The sequence below is a fragment of the Python bivittatus genome, unplaced genomic scaffold (genome assembly GCF_059951505.1).
Source record: "Python bivittatus isolate LINGU-HERP-01145 unplaced genomic scaffold, Pbiv_v1 ctg000530_np1212, whole genome shotgun sequence".
Taxonomy (NCBI): Eukaryota; Metazoa; Chordata; class Lepidosauria; order Squamata; family Pythonidae; genus Python; species Python bivittatus.
The window spans coordinates 2,908,073-2,927,828 of NW_028277085.1; the positions used below are offsets into that span (position 1 = coordinate 2,908,073).

A 19,756-nucleotide genomic window follows, 5' to 3' on the forward strand; every position below is an offset into this window, starting at 1 on the left:
ATGACATTGCGCTTTACGACCGGATTGCTTAGTGACAGAAATTCTGGTGCGAATTGCCGTCATAACCTGAGGATTACCTGTAATAAGAGTTTTATATATATTACATATTTATATTATGTTATAATATATAGCTTAATTAAGGTTACATATTTAGAACTGATCATGTAATATGTTATTCTGGGCAAGCCAACATACATAGCAACCGAAGAGCAACATGCAGCTGGATCTAATCCCTTTAAAAATGTATCTTTGTTTGAAAAGAGTTCAGCTGTTGTTCTTATTGTTTAGGATTCTGTCTGCATTGCACTGAAGTGCTCAAAGTGGACCACTACATTTGTTCAAGACAACCCTGCAAGGTGGGCCAGGCTGAGCAACTTGGAATCGCCTGAGTCCCTCCTCCAGCCCTCCTAAGGCCCTGGGCCTGGGCAGGTTCACTCAGGGGCAAGCACCCCCCGGGACTGCCTGCAAGGAATCTGAATTTTAAAAGATTTCGAGAGGAAAAGCCTTCCCACAGGAGGCCCTGAGGCGGCTCTGCACTAGTAGCGTAGCGAGCTGGGCGCAATTGGCGTCCCCCACGCCAGCGGCGCAGCCCTGGCTCAGCAACCTCTCGCGCTTTAGGCGGGCTTTTCCTCGCGCCGGGCGGGAGAAGAGGGCAGAGGAGGCGGGGCTGCGTTTCCTCTGGCCCCGCCTCTGCCTTCCCCGCCGCGCGCTGATTGGTCGCCGGCGCCGCCCGCTAGCTCCGTCCAGACATTTCTAGAGCCTGCCGTGACGTCACGGCGGCGGCGTTCCAGAAAGTTCGCGGCGGCCCTTATAAAAGCGCCGGAGCCGGTCGGCGCCGCGCCAGGGACGAGCGACTCGGAGGGGGGAGGCTGCGGGCCCGGGCGGCGGAAGGTGAGACCCGGGAGCGCCTCCGCGGGGCGGGAGGGAGAAGGACGCCAAGCAAAGCAGCATCGCATTCAATGAGGTGGACCTTGGACTACAAATGCCATCATCCACCACGAGGCCCTTCCGCCTCAGCGGGCCCTGGTCGTCCTCTCCCCCCGGTTTGGGCTGAGGGCGAGGGGAGATGCGGTTGAACTTACCCCGGGGGTTTTGGGTGGGCGAGGATCATGGGCTTTGTAGCCTGAGGCGCTCGGAGAAAGAATCGCCGCGCTGTTCTGGGCGAGGAACATGGGAGTTGCAGTCCGAAAGGGTCAGTGAGGGAGTGTTTGCGCTGAGGATCATGGGCGTTGTAGTCCAAATGGGTTTTGAGCTGCTTTGGCTGGGGATCATGGGAGTTGTAATCCAGCCCGCCTTGAGGCTCCAGGAGGGGATGGGCAGGCAGAGAGGTCGGTTATGTTTTGTGTAATTGCTCAGCAAAACGGGGGGGGGGGATCCTTTTGGCCAGAACTGAATTTTCCCTGGGAAAGTAATGGTCTTCGGGGGAAGCAATAGTTGGGTTGTCCCCTGGGTCTGAAAGCCCCCTGCCCACCTAGGCGACCGTCTGTGGAAGGGCAAGGATATAAGCGTGTTCAGACTCTAATATTAATAAATCCAGGATTGAGGAACCCAAGAGGCGGGTGATGGACAATCCCTAATCCTGCCCAGTGCCAGTGGATTTGCCTTGGACTTTAGGAACGGATGAGAAAGGATGAAGTTTAGAGAAAGTGAAGGTGCTGCCCAAAGAAGCGGATGAGTAATGGTAGTAATTATGCTTCTGGCGCAGCTCTGCATAGGATGGCTGGAAAGGAATTCCCATTCAGTCCTTGGGGTTCATTCAGAATAAAGTGGGTGATGCGCATTTTAATAAACTGTAGCTGTTCAAAAATAATAATCTTCCAGATTATTGGTTATCCAATCTTGATTTATAAATACTAATTATTAATAGGTCTGTGAATGTTAATATGACTGAAAGGCTGTGCACTTGTCACTTTCCATGTGCTTGTTAGTAAAAATTTGTGAATCTAGGATTTTAAATTGGATGATGACTATATGCTGTTCTTGCCAGTTATTGTGTAATTTATTTTGTTAGTCAACTTTATGAAACAATTGAGCCATAAGTATGAGAACTGTCTCAGCCCATGCATCCCACTCCAAACTGGTGCAGAGGCTGTGCCCCGTGCTTGTTTTTGCTTTCAGGCAGCCAGGTCACATGTAAGTTCTTTCCATGTTCAGCAAGATAAGCATTTGGGATGAGCAAGTTGTTCTCTTTACTGAGACTATGTATACATGTTTTGCAACTAGGAAAAGAGGCCATCCATTAAGTGATAATTATTTACATAAGCAATTGTTAATTTATTAAGGTTGCATAAAGAGAATACAAAAACAGGTTTCCTGTTTAGACCATGAAAATGTTAAAAACATACCTGAGAAGTAGAATTCTGTGTGAGAGAACAAAGGAGAAAGGTCCTTTCTAAATTCCCTGCCAGTAAAGTGCATTGATTAAAAAGAATATTGAAATAAAGTCTTTGAGCTGATGCATTTACTGAATGGTTGATTTGTTTGTCTCATACTCTTAGGCAACCATGGTGAAGGAAACCGGCTATTATGACACTCTGGGAGTGAAACCCAATGCCACCTCTGATGAAATTAAGCGTGCCTACCGCAAGTTAGCATTGAAGTACCATCCTGACAAGAACCCCAGCGAGGGCGAGCGGGTATGAGCTGAAGTTAGATGGGGGAGAAAGCTGCGTAAGGTTAGGGCTGAGGTTCTGAAATGGGATAGATGAATACAAGTGGATATATAGTAGAAATGCATGAAATTCACTGTTCTGGGGACGGAAAACCGAAGCCTCCTGTTTTTCTTCTAAATCAGATCAGTCCAGCTGTTCTTTGGGTAGTCTTTAGCCTTCTGGATCAGGAAGTAGTTGGTGGTTTTGGTCACTGAATTTAAATGTAATTGGGCATCTAGCATTCTCAATGAAATAGGATAAATAAGTGCTAATTCATTGGTTTCAACAGATATACTTGAGCACATTGAAGCCTGAACATCACAGATTACTTCCTGTTCTGAAATATTTACTTCTGGAAAACTATGTGACCACTCCTGGAATCGTTAGATTAACATTGTTTGGAAGATAAACAGAATTTTCCAACCTTTCCCCAGAACAGTAAATTTGGTACATCCAGTACTGTACCTAAATGTGCCTTTGCAATGTAATCACTATAATCAACTTATTGTGTCTCCAATTGTATTAATGAAAGGCACAGTTCACCAAAAAAATTGCTACTACTGGGGCTTTCAGAATGGATCTCCATTTCAATGGGTTGCATAGCAAAATCACACCAGTCTAATCACTGACTCTGTTGCCTTGCGTAGTATGCAGAATTGTGCCATGGGTACTCCTCACTTAACTATAGTGATTGGGACCAGCAACTGCAATGCAATTGTAAAGCGTGACATCACGTGACCACACTGATTTTAGACAGCAGTTGCAGCAGTTTCAGTTGCAGTAGTTAGGTGCATCCCACTGTTTGCGGCCTGTTGGCTTCCCCATTGACTTGGCTTCTCAGAAGCCAGCAGTAAAGGTCACAAATGGTTATCGTGACTGCAGGATGCTGCCGTCATAACTTTGAATGGTCACTGAAGGAGTGGTCATTCAACAAGGACTACCTGTAGTTCTATTAAACTGTGTTTAATAGAAGGGGGCCTTGCAATATATCTATTTGTAGTTAGTCGTCAATGTTTTCTGCCAGCCGTGCACTCTCCCCCAGCCCGTCTGCACTTGTGCCACACTGGCCACTCATGCACCCTCCCCAACCCATGTGGCACACCTGCACACCCTCTCCAGCCCATATGGACCCCTTGCACCCTCCCCGTGCTCCCTCCCCCCACCTGGCAGCAGCCACTTGCCTGCCTGCAGGCCTGGGACTTGCAGCTTCCTGCCAGCTTATCCAAGGACTTTGGTTGTGGGAAGCTGGCAGGAAGTTGCCTCACTTAACAACCATGGGATTCAGTTAACGACAACAGTTGGGACTGCAGGGATTGCTGTTGCTAAGTGATGCAGTCACACTTTACAACGACATTGCTTAATGTCAGAAATTCTGATCCCAATTGCTGTCATAAGTTGAGGACTACCTGTATTAGAAAATTAATTGTTGGTTTTGGCTATTGGCCATCCAGGTTGGCACTGATAGGAGTTGGAGTACATCTGAAGGGTCATGCGTTTCCCATCCTTGATTTAAGACATGGACAGTTTTCATAAGACATCCTACTGCCTTAAAAATAGTCTTGTTCTGTTTCTTATGTAATTATCCTTTATTATCAGACTGTTCAAGAGCTTTACATTTGACAAAAAAGTAGGCAGTAATTATTTTTAAATAATGGGTGTAGTCAGTGTTACAACTTTACATGGAAACATGGCTCAAATATCCAGTAAGTTTAGAAGAATACATTTGCATACGTTTCCTGGTATACAACTCTTCTGTGCTTTGAGATACTGAAGAGCTTGATCAGCTCTTAAAGGATTGGTGGAAAAGCAGCAAATATGAATAACGTAGTGTCAAGCTTCATCAAAATGTACTGTAGATGGAAAAGTTAATTGATGAATGCATAGTTGTGCATGAACTTTTAATTTTCATTTTAGAAAGCAAGTCTCTTGTTTCACATGCTGAGGTTGGTTCACAAAATAAGTCTGGCTTTTTTTTGTTTTAGCATCAGCGCTTGCAACACTTATGTATGAGCAAAAAGCTGTTAATTTCAAATTAATAAAATTTATCAAACTTCTTACATGTGCATATTTTCATTTCAGCACTGATTTAAATGGCCTTTCTATCTGAAAATGTTAGTGTATTTGTGCATTAGCAGGGAACATCTAATTTTTCATACTATAGAAACACTGGGTACTTTGCTTGAGTCCCAAACACAACATCAAGGTTCTTTGAATTATAAACAAAACAGTGGTTGATTATAGCTTTGCCGCACCACAGTGTAGCGTCCTTTGTAATCAGAGTCCTGAGAGGCGTTCATATGTGCAGCGTGACTTGGCTGTGCTATGATACAAAGCTTCATCACTACAATTTCATAGTGTGTATAACTTGGAATAGCTCCGCTAAATTCAGGAGGGTTTATTTTTGAGGAAATACACATAATGCAAAAGTCTGAGTGCAGTCTTTTCCAGGGTGAACACCCCAGATTTGAAGGAAATGCTTGCATGTTTGTTACTCCAAAGAATCATAACAATGCGGAGATTGAAACTTTGAAAAGGAAATAGTTGCCTTTTGAGGCTGGGAAGATGAAAGAAATCTCATAGAACTGTTCTCTTTTACATTTTCTCATACAGGGGGTGTTTTCGGTTGTGGAGTTTTCTGTAATGCAAATTTCATTATTAGATATGAGTAGGTTGACTTAATAGTCTTTCGGAAGAGTTCTGATAATCTTATGTATAGGTTTAATCACACATTTTTGAAGTGGGATCTGAAGGTTGGTAGTTGACCAACTTGAAATGAATGCTTCAGGCATTTTTTCTAACATGTTTTTTCCCCAAAATTAAAAACATTGCACATCCAGGTCCATCATATTAGGTAAGTTACAGATGATGATAATGAATGAAATTATCCTAACTTGATGAGGGCCACTATCTAGTTGGATGGTGTATTTATAGCTATAGAAGCAGTGAAAATACAGTAGAGGATTAAACAGGAACAAGATAAAAGTTCTTGGGGGCAGAAAAATGAGCACTCTTATCTTCCCTTTTGAAGTAGAATGTGATGTTTCCAGTTACAGAACTGGCTAAAGTTGGCAGAACTGATAGCATTAGCGCAAATAAGCAGTATTTGTGACCTTCCCTCAGGCAAATCGTTCTCTCCTACCGAACAACAAAGTTTCTTATGTTAGCAAATGGCTGCACTTAATACTATCTCCTTTGCTGATGCTCTATAGGAACCATATTTGTACATACATCTTCACACTTACTGGATTTCTTTCTAGCTACTGGTATCACAGAGAGGTAGGGAACATGGAGGCAAACAAAAACTGGGACATAAAAATCTAAGAGGCTTCCCTTGACCGTTGTCATGGTTCCTGGGCTCCATTTCTTCACTTGTAACTAAGAAGCAGAACAAGAAAAAAGGATGCAGAGGAGGGGGCTTTGTCCGTAGGAGTTACTAATTTCGAGAGACAAGTGGAATATTTGCTGTAGGGAGAAACTGCTGGGACCAAACCTGTTAACACCTTTGTCTTAAAGTTGAGCGGAACAGGACCTGTAGCTGCATTTTGTGCTGCACAAGTAAATGGGGAAAGTTAAAGACAAACCTGTTCCTTGGTCATTTACTCTCCACTAAAGGGCTGCACTGGATGTACTATGCCCCTAAACCGCCTCCTGTGCACCTCTGCAATAGATGTAGACACAAACACACAGACATGCATACATATGCACTAAGGCGGAGATGGGCAGCCGAGGATCTTCCAGATGCTTTGGACTTAAACTCCAGAATCTATTGCCACTGTCTTATGTTTTATGGTGGCTTGTGAGAATCGTCCAAATGAGAGCACCCACTTATTAAAAAACACTCCCTTGCTCTGGATCTCCTGTAACTGGGGAGAAGGCATCCTTTTCTGGCTTGGAGCTGTGTTTAACATTTTAGAGGGTGTGCGAGCAGGAAGATTTCCTTGGTATTTAAACTGATAGACCTATTTTAGGATACACACTACAACTCTACATGTATTCTCTACCTGAAATGGTGGGGTATTACTGTCAGTTTTCAGCATTCACAGCCAGAAGGAGCTCTGAGCACCATGAGTAGGCCATTTAGGAAAGAGGAGGGGACAAGTCCATTCTAGTGGATGTATTACTGCTAATCTGCAATCTATCCATTTTAAAAAAATTAAGTGTGGATTGTGTGCTATTCTCATGTACTGAGGTTCAGACATTTTTTAAACAAAAGTTAGTGTTCACTGTCTGATAGCCAGTTATTCAGAGGGATTTCTTTCTCTCCTTAGTTTAAGCTCATATCCCAGGCTTATGAAGTCCTGTCAGATCCAAAGAAAAGAGATCTCTATGACCAGGGTGGGGAGCAAGCTATTAAAGAAGGCGGCTTAAGTGGCGGCAATTTCTCTTCGCCCATGGACATCTTTGACATGTTCTTTGGTGGCGGTGGCCGAATGAATAGAGAGAGAAGAGGTATGCGCCTGGGTTTTAAAGTTGCATTGCTTAAATTCAAGCATTTTAGGGACACTGGAAGGTCAAACATTGTTACGATGCATTGTACGTCAGCGATCACATGGACAAGAGCACAGTTTTCTAGAGCAATCATTGCTTGTGCTTTGATACAGGGGACTTACTCAGAGCCAAATAGTTGGGGTGGGGGGAGAGAATTGCAAAGCTAAATATTGTGATAAATTCAAAGCAGTTTGGCTTTCTGTCTGGATGTTGTGACTGAGTGACCAGAGTGACTGAGCTCCTCCAGAAATTTGTGTAGGAAGGAAGTGAAATTGGACATTGATTTTGCAGTTTAAATTATGCTTGAGAAATGGTTCATTAGATGAGTGAATCCAGTGCTTTTGAATGATGATAATTTTGGAGATTTTGTTTCCACATTAGCCACAGGGCAATACTTTCAGCATTCACCCTGTCTTAACTTTTCTGCAAAGGGTGGAGACTGCCTTGTTAAGTTTGCCAGTAGCTCTGCTGAAAAACTTAAAATGTACCTAGGATATTATTAATTGTCTGAACTTATGTTTTAATAAGGTAAGAATGTTGTCCATCAGCTGAGTATCTCGCTGGAAGATTTGTATATCGGAGCCACAAGAAAGCTGGCGCTTCAGAAGAACGTTATCTGTGACAAGTGCAAAGGTAATGATTTTTGGATTAGATAACAGCAAGATTTGAATACAAAAGTTGAACTGTTCCCAGGAGTTTCAGAAGCTGCTCTTGATTGAAATTGCTGACCATTTCATACCATATATTTTAAGACACCAGCTGTCTTTGAAGTGAAGCAGATTTTTTGGGCTGTGACTCATCAGACATACAACAGGAATAGGCCGCCAATCTATATTTGTATTAGCTTCATTTCATTGATGTTACCCTAAACCAACATTACAAATGAAACCCTGCTGGAATATTTTTCCTCTACTTAAATCCAGCTTTTTTGGAGGGCTTTGTAAAGCTAGCCTAGTAACAGGATTTTGTCATTAAAAAGAAGCATTATCAATCTGTATAGAAAGTAGACTATAATCTTCTTAATGAGAGCCCCTCAAGTTTGTGAAATTCCATATTGTCCTCTTAACAAGAGGAGTTGCTCTGCAGTGACATTGATATATATATAAATAAATAAATTCCCACTCGGCTTTTCAGAACTGTTTACAAATATCCGGAACTGTTATGAGAAATTTAAAGTAAACCGATAGCTTTGCTTAATAGTTTGGTCCAGTGTCCAGCACGAATGAACCTGGTAGGCCAGATAAGGGCATTTTCTTGTGTTTTTGTTTTTTTTAGAATGCATAAAAATATGAGGAGAGTCAAAAACTCTCAAATTTTGCTAGCAGATTGAGATGCAGTCCTATTTCCACTGAATTACAGATAATGCAGTCTTAATCCTGTTCACCCAGAGGAGTCTGCTGGAAGCCCTATATATCAGTGTAGAGATTAGTATTCAGAGTTTGGAGAGCTGAGCAAAACCATTTGTGTATGTGGGGCTTGTATGTTATTCGTATATTTTATATACGTGTGTGTGTGTTTCTTCTTCCAAGGTTATGGGGGAAAGAAAGGCGCTGTAGAAAAGTGCCCCACCTGCAAAGGGCGGGGTGTGCAGGTGCTTGTTCAGCAGATCGGGCCTGGCATGGTGCAACAGATTCAGACGGTGTGTCCAGACTGCAAAGGCCAAGGTGAACGAATAAATCCCAAGGACAGGTGTACCAATTGCAATGGCAACAAGGTGGTTAGAGAAAAAAAAATCATCGAAATTCACATTGATAAAGGTAAGAGTTGGATGCGCGCCGCTTCACAGATCAAGAAGCTGTGGGAGATGGCTGTTACTTAGTCTTGATCAGTATCCATCTTGGTCTTACGATATTCACAGCAAGGAGCCCAGTTATTCTAGTGAACCTTGGAGGCTAAAAACGTGTCACCTTAAATACTAGGATTTTTGAAACCCAGTCGTTTTAGTATTGTTATTCTGTGGAAAACCTTTTTAAATTGTAAAACTGCACCTTTGTTAAAGGCACTTAAGTTTTTCAGAACTAAATTTTAGTTCCTCCTCATAATTCTGGTGTATGCTAGGCATACCCTCCTCAATTCCTGTTTAACTACAAGTTTCTGAAATTAATTTTAGGATTAGAACATGCACACAGGCAATGGTAGTCTTCAGTTACTTTACATTCTCAATTGCAAACACAGATGGTATACTACAGGAAAAAAACATCTGTACATAAATAAAAGTGTGAAGGTGCTCAGCTCAATTGCATATAAATCCCTGAGCATTGGAAAAACATCACATGGAAAAGATCTTACTGTGATCAAGATTTTTTTTTTTTGGTAGTGGTAGTATTAATTGACTCAAAGTGAATCCCTCTGTTGTTGTTCATAGATTTTCACAACTCATGGGATTCCTTTAACAGCCCTTTGAATTTAATCTGATTACTTTGGTACTGTAATCTGTTTTCATAGGTATGAAAGACGGCCAGAAACTAGTATTTCATGGAGAAGGTGATCAAGAACCTGACTTGGAGCCTGGAGATGTCATTATTGTATTGGATCAAAAAGATCACCCTGTATTTCAGAGGAGAGGCAATGACTTAGTTATGAAAATGAAAATCCAGCTGACAGAGGCGTTGTGTGGCTTCAAAAAGACAATTGAAACACTGGATGACAGAATCCTTTTAATAACCTCCAGACCAGGTAGGCTTGTCTTTTGGGGTGTTTGTATGGGCGCGCGTGTGCGTACACACACACTCTAACTGTTGCTCTTCAAACAGGTGAAGTGATTAAGCACGGAGACATCAAATGCATCTTAAATGAAGGAATGCCAATTTACAAATCTCCATTGGAAAAAGGTTCCTTGATAATACAGTTTTTGGTAAGTATGGCAGTCACTTTTTAAAAAGGATTACTTAATATAGGCATGGAGGGTGTGCTGGTATTAGGGACTAAATTTGGATCTTGGGCTTTTCATTAGCTGTGTCTGCTGTAAGCTCCTGCTAAACTCAGAATTGGTAAGGGAACGTGACAGTTTATTATAGCTGTGAGTAAAAACAGCTTTTGCTGCACCAACAAAAGCCACATTGTTGTCTACCAGATTAAACTTTGAATTATCAGTGACCGAGTTTATACATCATTATGAAACCACTATATGGGGCATAGCATGTTGTTTGAATCCATTCATGGTTCCTCCAACAAAAATCAGAGCATTAAGGCCTGTGGTAATTCTGGGCATGCGCCTGACTTCAGTTACAATTCTCTCTCACACAGGTTGCATTCCCAGAGCATCACTGGCTTTCCAAGGATCAGCTCCCTCTGTTAGAAGCTCTGCTTCCTCCCCGGGAGGAAGTTATGATTTCTGAGGATATGGATCAAGTTGATCTTGTAGAATTTGATCCAAAAGAACGATCGTACCGAAACCATGGCGAAGCCTACGAAGAGGACGAAGAAGGCCCTAGAACTGGTGTGCAGTGCCAGACATCTTGAACTGCGCGGTCCGGGACTCAGTTGTAACAACTTCAGGAACAATTGCTGAGCTCTGCTTGTGGAGTTCAGCCCCATGAATGGCTGTATATTAGTTCTATTCCATATTTATGTGTTCGTGTAAAAAAAAAATGGATCTGTGTAACTTAAAACTTGAATGTGCTGCTGTTCTATATAAATAAGGCCTTTTCATTTATTCTAAAGTAACCTTTCCAAGCCTGTGGTTTTCTAGCTGGGCGAGGCTATGAAGAGTGTTCGCAGGGATTAAACCAGAACAGATGAAGATAACTGGTTAGGAAAGGCTCCTTTAAAAACAGGGTGTTCCAGAAACACTCATGTACAAAATTACTTCTCCGGCAGTAGTTATTTGAAACATTGCCACTTCAGCTTAATAAGATTGTCTCAGTATCCCAGATTATATAATAGATACTTTATCAAATAAAATATCAGGACCATTTTCGGGTGTGAATGCTTAGTAGTTCCCCTGGATGGCAACTGTGGGATTGCTTCTGTAGGGAACCTTGTGGAAAGAGTTTGAAGGGGCCCTTTCTATGCTGGATGCACTCCAAATCAACCTCCGTTACCGCAAAGAGAATAGATCTCCAGAGCCAGGCTCAGCGGCTGCTGACTTGAGGGGCACGTTGTGCAGTTCTCTGGCAGTAACGCAGCAAGGGCTGCAGTCACTTCCCAGTCTGACCGAGGCACAGAGGCCTCCTGGCCAACACTAAGGGAACCGAGTCCGGCCCTGCTTAGCTTCAGAAGATCAGCTAATCGCAATGCTTAAGGCAAGCCTGCCCCACTTTGGAATGAAAGATCGTAACTCTGCAAGCAAACAGCCGACCCAGCACTGACAGGAGAATGTTTAATCGCTGCTAAGATCCCACGTTAAGGGTTTATTTGGCTTTAAAATAATACAAACAAAATAATAAAAAGTGCACCTAAATAATTTTCAGTACTCCATCTAAAGATTTTTCTGGACCCAAAAAGTAGCGGGGTATCAAAATACTTCCAGACGCGACTGACCTCTAACTGTCACAAGCAGCCTACCAAGCCTTACACGGGACAATCGTAAATGTGTATTTCTTGATCATCCCCAACAGAGACAATTTTGGAACCATTTCCGTTGTACTGCACGCCCCAGACCTGTGAATGGGAGAGAAGGTCCCACGAGGTTAGAAGGGAGAAGCCAGTGACTTCTTGTCCCAAAGAGCAGCTCGAGGGTTTATCTGCATACCTGATCTTGATGGTCAAAGAAGGTGTGGATGCAGGTCCTCGAAGGCACGTCCCAAACTTTCACAGTTTTGTCTGATGAACTAGAATAAAAAAGGATTGGCTTGCTCCATTCCAAGACTCCCTCCTTGCCTTTCTGAGACATACCACAGTTGCTTATAAAGTTACTTGCTCTTAAGAAAGTATTGATTACATTTCTATCCTGCTTTTTGTGCAATTATAAAAGTTCATTGGTTGATAGCTGTGGTTGATAAATCTAGCAATGACCCATTTTAGAACCCTTCCTTCCCTCCCTCCCTCCCTCCCTCCCAATCCGTTACAACTGTGGACAGCTTACAGAATACAATAAAAACAAAAAGAATTAGATCAGCAAAGGAGAAGGCAGAGAATACATATCACTCTACCTGGAAACAAAATGGGTGTCATCAGGGCAAAACGCTACATTTAATACCCAAGATCCGTGACCGCTCAGAGTGCCTGCCAAGTTGGCATGCTGTCTGTGAATTCAAAAACACTCTGGGTTAGAGAAGACATCTTAATAAAACGATTTTCAGACTCTTGCCCAGAATGCCCAAAGATCCTCAAGATACTTTTAGGAAAAGAGGCAGGAACAGGCCACCCAAACTAACAAGCTATTAATTGCAGCTTCTAGCCGCGGGCAAAGGGCCCTAACAAGTTGGGATTTCTGGGCGTATATGGTTGTCACTGGGGAAACGAGAGAGAGAGACTTCTTGCAAGATATTCTTAGCATACAGCCCCGGTTAAGAAGCTTAATTCTGTGGATTCAGAAAACCTGGGAGCTGGGAAGTCAAAATACAAAGGGGGAACGGTGGTCGGATGAAGGGTTTATTGAGAAGGGAACCAAAGCAGTAGACAGTGGGTTAAACCATGACACCACTCACACATCATATATCTTGATGTAGCCATCATCTGAGGCTGTGACAAGTAACTGAGAATCTGGAGAAAACGTCAAGGAACGGATAGGCATGGCGTGACCTGAAGCACAAGAAGAGAGGTGCGCTTTCTATCTCGGGCTGCCTGAAACATAATCACATCTTAATCCAGAAATCAGTTGAACCTTGCCAGGGGAAGGTCCGGCTGGCATTCCAAAAAGGAAGAATATCCTCGGAAATCAGGAATGGGCTAGCAGCCTCCTGCCTTCCAAGCCCTACCTTCTAGCGTGTGGAGAAGTTTCCCGGTTGCAATATCAAAAATATTGATAATCCCGTCGATAGCTCCGCTGGCTAGATATTTTCCATCCGGACTCTGAAACAATCAGAAGCAAGTACTGACCCGTGCCCTCTTTCCTTTACACCATACCCAAGACGTTCCCACAACACACTTGTCCTCTTCACTGACAAAGGCGGCCACTTGGTGACTGACCTTGATTACATTTTGGTTTAGTAAGCCTGAAAATCCAGATGGGATAATTTGCAGTCTTACTGTTCAAAGCCCCCAAACAGGGTAAGTTGCTAACCAATTAAACGCGTTGTGTGAATGCAGCCTCCCGCTAGAATCCAGAAGAGAAATGAATCACACCTGAACAGGGGATCATATATCGTAGCAGGATAAGGTAAGCTTGGATGTTACCTCTCTAACCAGCACAGGGAACTTTCAGAGGATTTTCAGTGAAAGAAAAATCAGTTGCAGACACAAAACACACCAGCCCTGATTTTAGGTTATACTGGAACATCCAATGAAGAACTAGTGGAGACACATCTGTAAATCCCACCTAGGAGGGCTGGACTGGTGGTTGATAACTGACTGACTGACTGACATTCCCACTGCTGTCAAGTCGGCAGAGTTCCCTTTGAATGTTTCTGGGTTGCCCTCAAATGTACATTTTACTCTGGTTCCAAATACAAAATATATATAAATTTATTTATTTCTCTTAAATTTAAGTACACAAATTGTGAAGGGGAAAAGAGGACCAGTTTACTGTGAAAATGTTTTGCAGTACTGACACCCGCCCCCCCCGCAACAGTCCCCCTCTCTTCCCTTGGCACTGTTTATAAAACGATTGTAATTCAGTGCAAAGTATCTGGGGTGGGCTTACAAAGTGGGAGTGATAATAATGGGGGTGACACCACGTGCGTGCTAAAAGACAAATCAGGTATCTTACATAAGCAATACTTAGGATGAATTTCCCTCGAGTGTCCAAGGAATATTCCTTTTTCCCAGTCTCAACGCCAAATATATTGACTTTTCCTATGTGGCTTCCAGTTGCAACGTACTGGGAATCAGGTGAAAAAGCCAAGGACCAAGCATCAACTATGCAAAAGGAAGGAAGACAAAACGTGAGATATCCAGTACTGAGCAAGCCAATTTATTTATTCAGTGCAGTATTTGCATACACGCCTGGCAATGAAGCAAATAATGCAGCCTGAAGCAAACAGGAATCAGTAAGCACAGCAGCAATTAGCCATGATTAATTTTAACCGGATCTGGGCTATGGATTTGGGCTTATTGTTTCACTGCACACTGAGAAAACACTGTTATTCACTGTAATAACAAAGAAAGCCGTTATATTTAGTCTACTAATTAAATTGGGTACCCCACAATAAAGAACATTTGCTCAGTGCCCAGAGAGGCGTTGAACGTTACCTGGCCCAGCGTCGATTGACTTGATCTGTTTGCCAGTGTCCAAGTCCCAAATACGTATGTGAGCATCCAACGAGCTGGACGCAGCAATGGTGCCAGTGTGGCTAATATCCACTGAAACAACGCCCAGCTGATGACCTTCTAACGTCCACCTGAGGTCCAGCTTTTCCTCGTTCCTTTGAGAAACAAAAAGATTTTTTTTCCCCTAAAGAAAAGTAAGTGGTACACCTATCAGTACTTCCTGAAATTCCATTCTTGACACATCCCCAGCTCCCAAATCATGCTTTCCCCCCAAACTGGACGAACGGTAAGATAACGTATATGAAAACTTCTCTTACTTGTTTAAGGATATGTTTCCACACCTGTGAAACTATATAGTATTTTTAGAAAACCTCTTGGAACTTACCATTTCCAGACTTTCACCAAATCATCCAGAGAGCCTGAGATTACGGTCTCTGAGCCGTCATTCCTATTTTTGCCCCAAGCAACTGACCAAATTGCATCGTCGTGTGCTAAGGGAAAAAAAAGACAGGTAATCACTGATTCCATTAGCATCTTTCGAGAAACAAGTTCCATTGAGCAAAATCAGCTTACTAGCATGAAACCTGAAAGTCACTCAACAAGGGAATTTCGAGCTTCAATGGTTCAATACTTTTGGGATCCTGACCCCTCCCCCGTCATCATACAGCTACGGTCAGATGGCCCACACCTTCTGCCGGTGAAAAGGAAGCCTGTCTTGAACTTCCCCACATTTTTAAAAGCAAGAGATATCCTTGTTTCATTCATGAACATGATTCCTTAATATGCCACCTTAAAAAAAATAAAATAAAACACAGCCCAGAAGAGTAGAATTTCTTTACCTTGTTCTTGCTTGAAGAGAATGCTATACTAAAAGGAAAAATGAATGTGTAAATCAATAAATACTGTTGTTATATGGGGATAAATGTTAAACTGCAAAACCAGGATATGATGTCTACCTACCTGAGTAGTCATTTTTTCTCACAAATTGATCGCGTACATAAGTGCTCTGGAAGAAGAGGAAACGGCTGAGTTGAGAAAAATAAGGAGATGTGTTTTCAATAAATTCTCAATCAAATTTAAGTTGCACTGGAAACATAAATTATAAAGACAAGAGCAACTATGATAAAAGCAACAAGTATTGTCATGAGGCGCAGCAGTCTCTTTTAGTGCATGTAAGTTTTAAGCATCCCAGTTTAAGATATTGAAGGCATGCGGGTGCAGAACGCTAAAGAACAAGCTCCGGCCGAGTGAGCCTTCAGCTCCGCAGGTGACCTGAGCCCCAGCCCAGCTGTTTACAGCTTCAGCTCTTGCCTCGGCGGCGTCGGCAGCAGAGGGAGGCTGCTACTGGCTTAGTCAGAGCCGCTGAAAGGCGCGCAAAGAATGGCCGGGTGTGCCCCTCACGCTCACCCACGAGGCTGGGGGCGCCACATCAGGTCCAAAGGCGTGAGCCCAGAGAAGCCCCGGGCCTCCTGCGCGTGCCGCGCTGGTCCAGACCCGGAGGGCGGAGGGCAGGAGCGGGGTCGCCCTTCCCAGCCCCACCAGGGAGGGCGAGCGGCCGCCGCCCGTCCTTCTCGCTCGTGGCTCCCTCGAGCAGCGCAGCCGCCTCCAGGGCGGGAGCCCAGAGCTCGGCGGCTCAGCGGGGACCCCGAATCGCGCTCGGGTTGAAGCGGCCGAAGGCAGGCAAGAGGGAGCCCCGGCGGCTCTCGCGGCCCCCGGCCTCTCCCCGTTGCCCGAACGGAGCGCAGGAAGGAGACCTCCGGCACCCCGAGGGGCCGACGCAGGGAAAGGGGCTGCTCTCTAGGGAGGGCCGCCAGTTCTGGGAAGGCAGAGGCCGCTGCTTGCCGAGGAGCCCAGATGTGGGGCGGGAGGGGTTGCTATGGAGACCGACCCGGGTGTGGGAGAATTGAGAGCCGACGACGCTGCTGCGGTGACGGCCTCCCTCCCACGGGCCCCTTTCCCCCTCCGGCCCTCGGTCAGCGCCCCCTGCAACTCACCCGCCGGGGCCGCCCGTCGCCGCGCAGCGCTTTGGGCGCCCGCTGATGACGACACGCCTCGCCATCGCGGCGGCGGCCAGAGCGGCGGCGGCGCGCTCTGCTGCCCCTGGCGGCGCGGCAGGGAGGCGCAGGGCCGCGCTGGCCGCCGGGGGCGCCCGGGTCTTCCCGCCGGGAGTCGGGGCCGGCGGAGCAAGGGCGGCCCGGGGGAGCCTTTCTCGGCCCCCTCGCCCAGCGACCCGGCGGGCCTCTCTCCCCGGGGGAGGAGCGGATGGCCCGGGGTCCCGCGGCGGGCGGGGCGCGTGCCTGGCGCGCGTGTGCGCGTGCACGCAGCGTGCACGGGGCGCGCGAGTCCCCGCTCCCGGGGGGCGGGCTGGTGCCCTGCTTCCGGGCTCCTCCGGGCTCGCTGCCTCGGATTTGCCCCGGGCGACCCCCGGGCGGGCGGGCGGGAGGGGCAGCTCTGGCGGCGCCCCGGCGCCCTCCCCGCTCGCGGCGCCCCCGCCTGCCTCGCCCCTCCGCCCCCGAGGCTGCCGGCGCCCGGCCCGTCGGGGGGCCCTGGAGGCGGCGGGCGCCGAGCCCGGAGCCCGGAGCCCGGAGCCCGGCCGGCAGCCCCGAGGGCGGTGCGCTCCCGCTGGGTCGGCAACCGGCTCGAGCGGCCCTGAGGGTCGGGAGCCGCGTCCCGAAGTGCGGGGGACAGAGGGGCGCGGACCGACCCCACTGCGCTGCCCCGAGTAGGGGAACGGCCGCAGCCCCCCAATCTGCTCACACTCACCCCCCCCCGAGACGTGTGTTGTAAGCGTCGGCCGAGCCCTGGCGGGGCGGGGCGGGGCGGGGCGGGGCGGGCGAGAGGGACCCGCAAGAAGCCCCTCGACCCCCCTGGGCATAGGCGGGAAGAGGAGGCCGAGAGGCGGCTCTCGCGGCAGGGCCCTGCTGGGTTTATGGTCCGTAGGTCGGTGCCCGGCAGGAGAAACAACGGAGTTTCCGCAGTCCCCGGGGCGTCCGTCCGTCTGCCCGTCTGCCCATCCCAGAATTCCCCAGCTGGTTGGCTTTTGCTGAGAATTCTGGGACTTGAAACTGGAGTTCGGGGAATTGCCACGGCTGGGCAATGTTGCCTGGCTGGCTGGTTGGCTGGCTGTGCCCCCATTCCCCCCCCAGAAAAAATAACGCAGGAAAGGCTGAAATGAGGAAAAGGAAAGCCACGTTGGGCGTCCTCCTTGTTCTCCCTGGAAGTGACTGGCTCTCCTTTGCTGTGTTCGCTTCTCTCCGTTTTCGCCTCTTCTGCCAGTCTGGAGGATGCCCAGAGCCTGCCGGGGCGGATGGCAAGAGCTGCGCTGGCCCCGGGAGCCAGATGAGGCCTCTCCTCCTCCTCCTCCTCCTCCAATGACCCACCCTTTAAATGCCACCGAGAAACCATTGAAGCGGAGGAACAGGGCCGTTGCAAGAAGCCAAGAGGTCGAAACTGCGCCTGTCCTCCTTTGGGGCCCATTCCCTTGTACAAAAGCTCTTCCCAGGGTCTTCAACCAAGGGCAGCCCCTCTTCTCCCCACACGCCGAACCCTTCCTTCAGGAAACCTAACTGGGATTTGCACGTGTGGATTCGTCCTGCCCCACGTCTCCAGCCTGGCCCTCTCCAGATGTCTTGAATTTCCATTCTTCTCATCTGGCGCCAGCACGGCAGATTCCTTTTGGTGGAAAATGAAGAGGAGACCGCAAGGAGCACATGGCCCTTTCAGTGTGCATCCTTGAACGTTCATGTGCTTTCCAGCTGCCTTTTGATATGCCTCATAAACCTGGTTTTGACCAGCTGGGGGAAAGGACATTTTAAAAACAACATAATAAAGGATTTTAGTTCCGTTCTTCAGCAAATCTCACGTACAAAAGGAACAGAATAGCAACCTATTAATGTCTGAATAAAGTGAAGTATCCTTTTTCACGTTAGCATGGAAAGCTTTCTCAGTTCTGTCTATTAATCCTTTGAGTTTTAATTTACCAGCTGGGAAGCTCTGCATCAGCTTCCCCTGTTTATCTGAAATAAATAGTCCACTTTCTCTGAGCTCGTATGAAGTGCGCAGCGGAGGCAGAGCCAAAATATATTTCTGAAACACCAATGGCCATGAGAAGAAAGGCTATTTTTCAGTGATTCTCCAGCAGGTTGCCAATTTGGGATCAGAGCTGATACCCCAGCCCAAATCTCGGATCAAAACATTGTGATACTCACCAAATATTTCCTTTAACCATTGCGATGTTCAAGTTGAGTTTCCTTATTGAGATTAGATTCTAATTTATGTAGCAGAAATCACGCCTTTGTCACCAAAACCCTTTCAGTGGATCTCTGTCTAAATTACCAGCCTCTATTCTGACTGCTGTCAGATTATTAGTTCAATTAAAAAAATAAATCTGGAGCCACTTGAAGAGAAACTAAGTTTTCTCTTGCAGAACTGAACTGTCCAATTGTATATTGAACACAGATGTTGATGCAAATGTAATTCCAATATGCTTTTAACCCATCTTGAGTGGGTTGGAGATTTAAAAAAGCATTCCTTTGTCCCTCGGGGAGAATCCAGATCTTGCCTAATGTATAATAATTGAGATAATTGGCCGATGAGCCTTATAATTAGGATGGGAAGATGGGCTAACCTTTCACGGACAAATCTCATTTAGGGAGCTGAGACGGAAAAGCCGTTTGGCATATGGATCTGCATCTTTATGGGAGATTATGACGGCCAACCACCAGCTGAAGGTGGTTTTTCTTTGGTTAATACTGATCTTTTGGAAGATGTTGAAGAAAGGTGAGTTTGCAAACACTTCTGCCTACCTTTATTAATTATTTGCATCATGTTATTAAAGCAGCAGGCTGAAAAGGAGACTTTAAGAAGCTCTTCAGCTGCAGGGCCAGCTATTGAATCAATGAAGACTTAACTTGATTAATGTTTTGATTAAAACACGGGTTTTGGATGTAAGAACAAGAAATATCCCAGCACGGACTCAGGCTTGGAGCCACTGTAACATCTGCCCAGGCTTGCCCGTTCTCCCTTAATTTTGCAGTATTTCTGAACCTCAGCAACTTTAAGATGTGTGGACTTCAACTCCCAGAATTCCCCCAGCCAGCATGCTGGGGAAGGTAGTACTAATACTGCTAAAAGACTCTAAGCAATCTTTGTCCAAGGGGCATTACTGCTAAATCAGGTTTGGAGATGTCACTGAGTTGTCCATTCTGGTCGGATAAGAGCAGAGACATCCAATGAGAGTCAAAAAAGTCAAGATGTCCATCATGGCATGATAAAAGTTCTGCCTCTTTGATACGCATCACACTGAA

General features: G+C 46.0%; 2 protein-coding genes across 5 annotated transcripts; one reads left to right on the forward strand and one right to left on the reverse strand.

Moving 5' to 3' along the window:
• The first annotated feature begins 927 nt into the window (after positions 1–927).
• On the forward strand, positions 928–10,612 carry DNAJA4 (DnaJ heat shock protein family (Hsp40) member A4). The gene is made up of 8 exons (XM_088148359.1): positions 928–1,192; positions 2,499–2,636; positions 6,920–7,100; positions 7,668–7,772; positions 8,669–8,896; positions 9,585–9,815; positions 9,893–9,993; positions 10,386–10,612. The coding sequence occupies exons 1-8, from the start codon at positions 1,067–1,069 to the stop codon at positions 10,599–10,601; spliced, it is 1,326 nt and encodes a 441-aa protein (XP_088004485.1). The 5' UTR covers positions 928–1,066; the 3' UTR covers positions 10,602–10,612.
• SKIC8 (SKI8 subunit of superkiller complex) lies at positions 10,385–17,262 on the reverse strand. 4 transcript variants are annotated; one of them, XM_088148362.1, is made up of 11 exons: positions 17,214–17,262; positions 15,411–15,456; positions 15,290–15,317; positions 14,836–14,941; positions 14,433–14,605; positions 13,951–14,099; positions 13,001–13,094; positions 12,731–12,824; positions 12,233–12,325; positions 11,833–11,911; positions 10,385–11,741 (listed from the first exon to the last, which is right to left on the reverse strand). In XM_088148362.1, the coding sequence occupies exons 2-11, from the start codon at positions 15,420–15,422 to the stop codon at positions 11,652–11,654; spliced, it is 918 nt and encodes a 305-aa protein (XP_088004488.1). In that variant the 5' UTR covers positions 15,423–15,456; positions 17,214–17,262; the 3' UTR covers positions 10,385–11,651. The 4 variants fall into 4 exon arrangements, with proteins under 4 accessions (XP_088004488.1, XP_088004486.1, XP_088004487.1 ...); XM_088148360.1 differs by lacking the exon at positions 17,214–17,262 and adding an exon at positions 16,445–16,553; XM_088148361.1 differs by lacking the exon at positions 17,214–17,262 and adding an exon at positions 15,858–16,313.
• Positions 17,263–19,756: the final 2,494 nt, after the last annotated feature.